This window comes from Theropithecus gelada, chromosome 13 (genome assembly GCF_003255815.1).
Source record: "Theropithecus gelada isolate Dixy chromosome 13, Tgel_1.0, whole genome shotgun sequence".
Lineage (NCBI taxonomy): Eukaryota > Metazoa > Chordata > Mammalia > Primates > Cercopithecidae > Theropithecus > Theropithecus gelada.
The window spans coordinates 105,757,247-105,767,476 of record NC_037681.1 but is presented as its reverse complement, the minus strand read 5'-3'; the positions used below and the strand labels follow the sequence as shown (position 1 = coordinate 105,767,476).

Genomic DNA, 10,230 nt, shown 5'->3' with positions numbered 1-10,230 from the left:
AAAAAAAAAAAAAAAAAAAAAAAAAAAAAAAAAAAAAAGAATCAAAAGAGCCTGCCAAAAGTCAGGAGGTGAGTTAGAGTTTCTGGAAATAGAAAGGAAGACAGAAGGAGGTGGACAGTCTGGGTGGCTGAATGGAATTCCTTGAAGTTGAAAAATGGCCTTGTGCTGCCTCAGAAGGACTAAGGCATTGTGGTTGGCATTCTCCAGGAGGCAGGGAGGTGAACTGTGGTGTTCAAAATTGAGAGGATCTGAGGAAAATTGCAATGAGCAATTGAGCACAATGAGTATCACTGCCTGTTCAGGAGTTCAGCAGAGCAGAGGGCAACTGAAATAGGTGACGGCCTGTCAGAACACAGGCAGACCCAGCTCCATCCTCACCCTGGCTGAGGGCTGTTAGCTTCCCTTTTCAATGCCATCAATCTAGGAGAAATAGCAGGGAGATACTGCACACCATGACTGAGTCCCAGCATTTCCTGTGTTCTTATCAGGGCACTTTTCCTTCTTGTCCCAGGCAGCCGAACATGCTGGGAGCTTAGTGACACAGCTGAGCTTAACTATGCACAGGAATAAACTGGTATGCAAAATGTTCAGCCAAGTCCTTACAATGTATTCATAAAATATGGTGATATAACCTTTAATTGGAAAGAAGTTATCCTAGTGGAAGGTAGGCAAGTTAGCAGCTAGCAGAATAATTCCTAAAACAAGCTAGAGAAATAAGACTCAAGCTCATTAGTGACAACATGGGTAAGTCAGGATGATCTTGACTTGAATATAAGGGATAATTCTTTTGAACATGGGTCTAAATTATATGTATCTTTATAGTGAATAAAAATACATATGTATGTATTCCTGTATACATACATATGTGTATATATCTGTTGGTTAAATATATATTAAATATAAAATTAATTTTGAATCAACCTCAATGTTATTATTTTAATATATATTTTAAAAATTTGTTTCCTGAACCTCTTGGCTAATTTTGATGATTAATATTAACAACTCATAATCCAATATTTGGGAAATAGGGATTTAATCACATACAGAATATACTAAGAATACATATACACACACACACATATATTTGAAGTGGACAGTTAAATACACTAAGAAACCACCTAAAGACCAGTGAAGCTGGAACAAATATGTTTGGAGAAGCTGCTTTTTCACAGGTATGGACCACTGCATTTCTAGGAACAACAGAAAGACTGACTTTGTTCACTTGCCCAAGATGGAAATCCTAGTGAAGGGAAGAGGCAGGGCTGGGCTGCCAGCCTGGTTCAAACAGTGGGGGTGGGGAATTAAGGGTCTATCCTTGACGTCCTTGAGAAGACAGCAGACAAGATCAGCTGCTCTGAGCAGCTATGAAAACGGTAAAGAACTTGGCCACTTACTTGTATTTTTTTTGATTGAGGTTTCATGTGTAGCGTTTTCACACAGCAGAAAATTTTCTTTGCCAATATTTCTAAACAAAATATTTAGGAAACCCACGACACTCCCTTCCCTCCCCCCAACTCCCTGGTTTTTTACCTTAACAACTGATCCTCCAGACCTGATTTTGTTACAGTGAAATTGATAATGGTAACTTTAATGCATACCTGGAAGAGAAGCACAGAGTGCATAAAAATGCTTAAGTGCAAACTAATGAAATACCTTTCTTTATTAGAACACGGCTCATTACTACCCAGGTGGATGTATCTCAGGTCTAATTGCACACACACCTATCCCCACACATACTTCAGGTGTAATGTCGCTTATTGAATCCTCATATTTTTCGCTGCCAATATGAGTAACAATCTTGTTCCTCAGACACCACAGTTACAGAATCCTAGATCGTGTTTTATGGAAAGGTGAGCCAGTGAAGGATTAAAAGCAGTATTTTGGAATTGATAGCTTGGGTTCAAATTTGAGCTGCACCCTTTAGTGACTGTGTCATCTTGGACAAGCCTCTCATCTGTGCTGAGCTTTAGTTTCTGATATTTAAAAATTTGGGTAATTTGGGTAAAACTCATAGGGTAGCTGTGAGAACTAAATGAGGTAATAAAATCACTTAGTTACTTATGACGCAATGTGTCTTTGCTTGAAAGAAGGTATTATTGATAATAAACAAAGATTTATATATTTTGTCTAATAACATTTTAATGAAAAATTATTACTATAATATATTCCAACATCACTCGATAAGTCAATAGCAAAAACCAGTAAGTATAACAAGGGTGTGTGAATGAACACATGGCATTGTACTTCAAGGATTTTGTAATATGGTAAATTATATATTGTAATTTTGTAATATTTATCTTATTACAAAATCCTTGAAGTAGGATTGATCTCTTTTTAGAGATGATTGACTTGAGGATCCTGGAAATGGGATAATTTGACCCCGTGACAGAGCTAGGCTTGGGTCTTGTGGGCAATACACCCTCTCAAAAGTTAAATAAGTGAGAAATCAAAGAGTGAAACTTGGCACATTGGTCGCACTTCTTTTTTGGGGGCAGTATCCGTCACCTCAAGCATTTATCATGTCTTTGAGTTAAAAACATTCTAATTATGCTCTGTTAGTTATTTTAAAATGTACAATACATTATTGTTGACTGTAGTCACTCTGTTGCACTATTATATACTAAATCTTATTTAGTCCATCTAACTATATTTTTGTCCCATTAACTATCCCTACCTTCCTGCTCCCCTCCATTCTCCTTCCCAGCCTCTGGTAATGTTCGTCACTTTTCTAAACTCTGAAATGGGACTTGGGACATGAGCCCCGGTAGTGGCTGTGTAATTAAACTCCTTGAGGCTGACGAGGAAAATCCTAACTTAAACTTTCAATGATATTTCCCCATCTTATTCAAGAAGTGTGTCAATTTCATTCACCCTGAACACATCTGGTGAAGACAGATAGCTATGAGCAATTTAACAGTTAAAATGAAAGTGACACTCTTTGGAATGGTATATTTAAGGATATTTTTGGGAGGGTTGTGGTGGTAAAGAAGTAAAGTTCTGAGGTCAAGTTCCTTTCCTAGGTAAGAGCCTGCAGAGTGCACAGATGTGCCAGGAGCTGGGGCAGCACCTGGGCATGTGAGGGGGGTTGTGGCCAGGGAGAGCCCCATGGGAGATCTGTGGGAGGGGCAATGGAGTTCCAGCTGTCTTCATTTCTGTTGCAACTACCTTGGACACTGTAGTACTAGAGTAGGGGTTCTTCTAGAGTCTTCTGAGTCTCAGGGACGTATGTATGGAGTGGAGCTCACACAGCTCCTCTCAAAGAATCTAAGAGCATGAGAAGGGGACAAGATACCCCCACCACCCATAACTCTAAGTGTAGACACTGGACCTCTAGATCATGATTCTCTAGTGTTGTCTTGTTCCTAGAGTTTTCAAATGGGTGACCTCTTCATTTGGGCACATATGCTGTGGGCATTTGCACATTTAAATAATGACACCTCCTCCTCCCCCACAACCCAGGCCCATGGACTCTCAACTAAGCTCTAATTCATTCATTAGTCATAATAACAGGGACAAAAATAGTCTTTGCTGATGGAGGAAATAGAGAGTTTAAAAGGGAGATGTCCTGTGTTTAGAAGGAGTGGCTGTGGACCAGGAGGGAGATGGTGAGGGCACTGGAGAGGTGTGCAGTGGGGTGAGACAGAGCATCGGCCTAGGCCCCAGTGGGCAGGGGCTTGCAACCTAACTAGATGGTGATGACAAGAGTGATTGGAATCAGAATCAAAGCTCAGAAGAGAAGCAAGAATGGAGGATGGTGGAAGAGAGGGGAGTGTATAGAAGACAGGGGAGAATGGGGGAGAGCCTTCCCTTCGGGTGGGAGCCCATCAAACTTCAGAGATTCATTACACCATGATAATCCAGTTAAGTTGAGAATTCCAGACCAGTAGTTCATACCTCAGGCAGATAGTGGGGATTTGGCATTTTGGTTGTCATATAGAACCTAAAGTTTTTATCATAATCAATGTCTGAGTCTCCAAGACGGATGAGTAGTCGGCCACCACTGATAAAAATTTGTTTCAAAAGAATGGGTTCTAGAGCTGGATCCAGGGTTTCCTTAAGCTTAGAAATTAAAACAAAACAGGACAACACAAAAAGAAGCAATTAAAATAGATAGCATCAACTTCACAAAATTCCTTAGGCCTCAAAATGTACTGTGAATGAACAATTTTCCAGTGATCTGATGGATATTTATTAACATCCTCACACTACCTCTAACAGTACCTATTTTCCAGTGAGCATTTTATTAGCAATCTAAGGAAATAAGAGCATCTGAAGGCAATATATCTATTTACATTAATCTTACACACTATTCATTCCCATGAGAAGAAGAGAGAAGCTGGGTAGATTAAATCATTGTGGGTTGGACTTCAACAGGCCCCACACAAATGAAGATCTGTTCATTTTCATGGTTGTTTAAAACCAGGGATTAGCGAACGACAGCCTGCAGGCCAAATCTGGCCCCGTGTGGCCATTTTTCTATGACTCTTGAGCTACAAATGGCTTTTATCTTTTTAAGGGTTGTAAAAACATACAAACAAAAAAACACTAAACCAAAACAAAACAAAGAAGAATATGCACAGAGACTGCATGAGGCCTGCAAAAACTGAAATATTTACTCCCTGGCTCTCTACAGAAAAAGTCTATAAACCCCTATTCTACATGACCATTATGCCTTTTTCCTCAAAGCGAATCTGACTGTTGGTAGGAATGTGGGCATGCAGACATTGCCCAGGGATCCCATCAGAAACATCTTTATGTCAGGACATATGTGATGGGGTCCCATGGCCTGGGGCTTTCAAAATTTGACTGTCGTCCATTGTAACACATATATTTTTACATTGTGACATGGTACCCACACATGTAAATTCTTCAAACAAAAGTTTATGAGTTAAAATTTACCTTTATTCAATATAATTTTGGGATTAAAAAAACTATTTCATTTGAAAATGTTGATTGAGATGGTCGCAACTGATTTCATGCCCATGAATGGGTGGAGACAAAGTTTGAATATATCACCCTAGCAAAGTAGAAAACAGCTAGGTGTATAACGCTGATGACCCCAAGGCACAGAGAGTGGGGAAGGACCAGTCAGAGTGTCCTGTTCCTGGCTGGGGCTCTGACAAGGGCCCATCCCCTCTCCCAAGAGCACTCCGCTACAGTTAAAACACTCTCTGTCCAGAGGCAGAACATCATAGAAAACCTTTGGTCCGCTGCCATGAAAGAGGAAAGTCCCTCAGGATCTCGCATGTCACGAAGTAAACCTGAGTTCAGGAATCCAGTCTGGGGCTAAAATACCCATGCCAAAGTTTTCTAGAGACTTCATTCTCTCCTGTGACTGGGATCCATTACAGAACCACCCTCGTGTTGGTCAAGGCCAAGCTTGGTCACACTGAGGCCCCTTGTGCTCTTTGTGGCTTGAGTGGCGAATAGTGTAACTTGTGGATTTCCTAGGCAGGCAAGGCTGCTTGGATAGTTTATGTAACCCTTCCATGCCTCAGTTTCCTCCCTGACAAAACGGAATAACAATAGTAACTATCTTGTGATGGGGCAGTGAGGATTAATGAGTTAACATACATAAAATACTGAGAACAGAGTCTGGCATGGAGTGAACATGCAATAAATATTAGTTAATGCTAACATATTAATTACAATTCCTCGTCATCATGCAGGTGCTGCAGCTAAACTGCCCTGGACCATGGCCTTTTTGAGCTTTCTTTCTTTCTGATGAAGCAGTGATACTTCTAGGCACGGTTAAACTGAGACTCAACTCACAGCCCATGTTTTTGCTCGCTCGTTCTTTTATTACTTATAGGAAAATAAACCATGATCATTAACCAATCTCTTTTGTGCCCAGGGCCTTTGTGCTGTTCCCTTTGCTTGGGAAGTCCTTCGCTCTAAGCCTGGCATATGGCTGAGCCCATCACATAGGTCACAGCTTAAATTACTCCCTTTACCCACATATCTAAATCAGACCAGCCTTGGTGGCCTACCCATTGGTGACTATACCAGCCCCCTCTTTACCCTTTCAAATCTTTGATCACAAGTTTCTTCCCCTCCCTCCCTCTCATTTCTTCTCTCTTTCTTTCTCTGTTTACTGTCTCTGTCCCCACCTCGATTGTAAGCTATCGAGGACAGAAACCACATTTATATTTTTTGCCACTGGTTCTCAAATAATGTTTGAATGAGGGAACAATTTAAAAAACATCCATTCTTGCAATGATAGCCAAAGAAATGGAGCACCTAGACTCAACAAACAACACTGCCCTCCCTCCTCCTCTTTCTTCTTCTTCTTTTTTTTTTTAAAAAAAGTTCATTCTTTTCTAATTCACTCAATCCAATTCTGACTTACGCCCAAGTAAAAATTAATGTTTATACCCACTAGAATATTTTACTGGCTTCATATAATTAGTGTATGTACATAATCCTGACTGCACTACTGTTGTGAATTTTCAGGGCAGCTCACCATCGAGGGCCATAATGAGGCCTGTGAAACAGCAGTGTCGGGAAACAGAGGCCAGCTCTCTTAACACTGAAACAATGTCTAAAAGTCAACAGGTCCTCCCTCCTACCCCTCTTGCAATGTGATAATGTATTGTTTAAGGAGAAGAGGCATTGGTTTGACCAATTTGAAAATGGAGTTGACTGGTGTCTTTAGCAAGACGGGGATGTGGCCTATATAGGATTCCAGATATGATTTGAAAGTTGGGAACTAACATGAGAAAAGGAAGTGAAAATCAAACCTCTTCCAGTAAGACAGGTAAACCAAGTCGGATTGAATTCTCGAGTATTCGTAAGAAATTACTATCTGTAAGCTTAATGATTTTTAAACCACTTTTGCTTTCCTTGTTCCTTATCCAACGGTTTGCCTGTTTGGAAAAGCACAGAGCAGAACATTTGCTTCAGAGCATAATAAATGGCTAGAAAGCGAAAGCTTTAGAAGAAAGTGTGGAAATATTATTCAATCTAGAAACACATTGGAAATATATAAACTATACTACCCTGCCTCTCGGCAATAAAGACATCTTTTAAGCCCAACGTTTGGGACTCTTCTTTTTGTTCAGATGTGGAAGAAATAAAGAAAAGAGTCATCTGGGAACAGAGATCATGCTTATGGTATTCAAGTTGGTCTCCCTTGCTTACACAGTGGCTCCCTCTTCCAAATCCTATTTAGTACAACCTGATCCATGAACTTAGGGAGTCAGAAAATGGGATGCTGTCAATTGTAAATTCCAGTCAGGCTTGCTCTAATATTCGATCATATCCTGAGTTCAATCTCATTCCTCAGACCTTTTAGGAACAAGGACTACAGAAGAAGGAAGATCTGTGGATTTCTGCCCTCACAGAAAACAAAAAACGAATGGTCAGTCCCCTAAACAAAACCAATCAAAATCAAGTATGGGAGAACTTCAATTCTTTCTTTCTTACTTTCTCATCCACAAAATGAGGGAATTGGACTAGACTTTAACACTCTCTTTTGGGTCTAAATCTCCACATATGTTAACTCTAAATCTCAAAGTACATTGAAGCCCACTTTTATATTTTTTAATAGCTAGCTCAACATTAAGCAGAACCAAAAGTCACTCTCTGAAGCATTTGCTACACACCTGATCTTGGGGATCAATCATCAAAGGCCATCGTCTGCCTTGAGTAACCAAAATGCCATTTTCTGTTGATATCAAGTCACGGGGCAGCCCATCAGTGTTCCACTGCCGTATCTCGTAGGGATCTCCAAGAATGTTAATGAGACTGAAGGAAGGATCGATTGGGATCTCCAGAGACTGACAGTCCTGGATCCAACACTCTATAAGCTGCAGAAGGAGGACGGATTACTTGAGTAGAGCCAGGAAAACTCAGTAAACGAGGGCACATGCAAAATGTCGTGGGCAGCGGTAAGTCAGTGGCTCAAGAGCTAAACCCTCCCAGTCTCCCAAATGTGCTGGCATCAGAGCACGGGACACAGGAAGTAGACCAAAATCAGGAGGCCTAGGTACTTTATACCATTAGTTAGATGTGACTTTGGAAACATCATTCCCTCTATTTGGACCTCAGTTATCTCACATGTAAATGACTGGGTTGTCACAGTGGTTTTCAACCAGGTTTGTATTTTCCTTGTTGGGAGAGTCTGAAAGCACGTGGAGAAGTTTGGGGTTATCACAATGACTGAGGGTGCACAAGCAGTCAGTAGATGAGGGAAAGGGATGTTGGCATATTACCTCCTTCAATGAGTGCACAATAGAGACCTGTCTGTCCCCAGAAAGCACAATTGGCCCCAGGGAGAAATATGGCACCCTAAGACCTGAGAGCTCCTGGAGAGTCTATATGAGGGTACTACATCAGGTTTTATAACTCAAGGACAAGGGTAAACATTTTTAGGAAGACATTTCAAAAAAATGACTGTAAAATTCTTTCAAATAATTTCATTTCCTGGCAAATGCATGTAGATGAAACTTTTATTCTCTGATAAATGAGAGGCCAGTCTTTCTTTTTTTTCTCCCTCCCTCCCATCCTTCCTTCCCTCCCTCCCTCCCTTCTTTCTCTCTCTCTCTCTCTCTCTCTCTCTCTCTTTCTTTCAGAGTTTTGCTCTTGTTGCCCAGGCTGGAGTGCAATGGCGTGATCTCCACTCACTGCAACTTCCGCTTCCTGGGTTCAAGCAATTCTCCAGCCTCACCCTCCCGAGTAGCTGGGATCACAGGCACCCGCCCCTATGCCTGGCTAATTTTTGTATTTTTTTTTTTTTAAGTACAGACGAGGTTTCACAGTGTTGGCCAGGCTGCTCTTGAATTCCTGACCTCAGGTGATCCACCCGCCTCGGCTTCCCAAAGTGCCGGGATTATAGGCGTGAGCCACCGCACCCGGCTGAGGCTTTCTTTCGTAAAAAGATAAAAGCCCAAGGAAGCACAGATTCCTCCTGGTCCTGCCTGCTCCTTTCTGTTGACTGGCCCTCTGTTGCAGTTTCACCAATTGAGAACATCTCATCCAGGCTGGCTTTACATGCCACTTCTGATCATAAGGGTAGGGGACTCACTGTCTTTTCCTTCCCCCAGGTTTTTGAACTGTGTAAATGATGAATAGCTTTCTAAGACAGGAGAAGGAAGGGGAGGAACGTGTTAAGGAAAGCCTAGGGGTAGACCATCACTGGCTGATGGGGGAGTGAAGGACTGTGAAATATATAAGGAAATTCTACCATGAAGAACCTCTACAGGGGAGAGCCTCCATCTGAACTCAGAAAAATGAACCACCCCCGGCTCCAGTTTCAGCTGCTTCTTATCCCTCCTTACAGAAAGCAGGGTTACTCACTGACTGCCTGTACTGGGCTGTGAAAGCCCCATAGTAGGCCACACAAGCTGCTGCTATGAACACGTTCCCAGTGATATTTGATATTTCTTCCTCAAACTTCTGTATGCTTTCTTCCCATCGAACCTGCTCATCTTCCAATGCTGCCGTCAGCTTTCCAGCACGTACTAGACGTGCTTTTGTCAGGGCCATCGTCTTTGCTAGAAAAATTTTAAGAAAATCAGATTATACTCTTCAATATTTTCATAAAGTATTAAAAGCTTATTTACCTGTTTCTTTTTTAGCAGAATAGCATTATTTAACTAATGATGTCAATACATCTCTATGAAACCTTACACCAATTCAGCATTCATTCCCATTTCAGAACCAAGTCTAAGCTTGCCTTTTCCATATCGAGAACTCTGAAGACAGTGTTTTCTGTATCCTTGTAGTATTTAGTTTCCGGATCAAATTCACATACTGTTTTGTTTTTAATGTAACATGCTCCAGTAAGGCTTGTTCAGGTACAGGATGTTGAATATATAAAACACATGAGTTCTTATTTGATCCTAGAAGGCTAATGAAAATACATTCTATACATTGGATAAAAGCTAAAACCTGATTCCCAAAAACTTCTTCCTACTTCTGAAAATCAGGCGTTTCCTGGCCAATGTAAATTTTGTGAGTTACTTACCCAGGCTTTCTTTTTCATTTACACCTTTGTCATATTCATCTTGTAAGGCCTGTATTTGATCTTCTACTTGTCTTAGTAATGCTTGCTTTTCTCTCAGGGTAGCCATGGTAATGTCAAGTTCAGCCTAATAAAATCAAGCAACTGTTTAAGAACAGGCCCAAAAAGAAAGCTGAATTTGCCCATTAATAATACAGATCTAAAAAAATTTTTATATATGTTCCTCTTTTCATGTCCAAAAAGACTTTGATGTGATATATAAAGTT

General features: G+C 40.9%; 1 protein-coding gene across 1 annotated transcript in view; it reads right to left on the bottom strand.

The window, feature by feature from the left end:
• Window positions 1-10,230, bottom strand: part of DNAH6 (dynein axonemal heavy chain 6) — a 326,626-nt gene that overhangs the window by 117,695 nt on the left and 198,701 nt on the right. The window contains exons 53-58 of the mRNA XM_025353865.1: window positions 9,968-10,091; window positions 9,298-9,494; window positions 7,605-7,808; window positions 6,741-6,866; window positions 3,895-4,059; window positions 1,531-1,598 (exon numbers count right to left, since the gene is read on the bottom strand). Of these exons, the coding sequence (XP_025209650.1) occupies window positions 1,531-1,598; window positions 3,895-4,059; window positions 6,741-6,866; window positions 7,605-7,808; window positions 9,298-9,494; window positions 9,968-10,091 (884 nt within the window). The remainder of the gene's footprint in view (window positions 1-1,530; window positions 1,599-3,894; window positions 4,060-6,740; window positions 6,867-7,604; window positions 7,809-9,297; window positions 9,495-9,967; window positions 10,092-10,230) is intronic.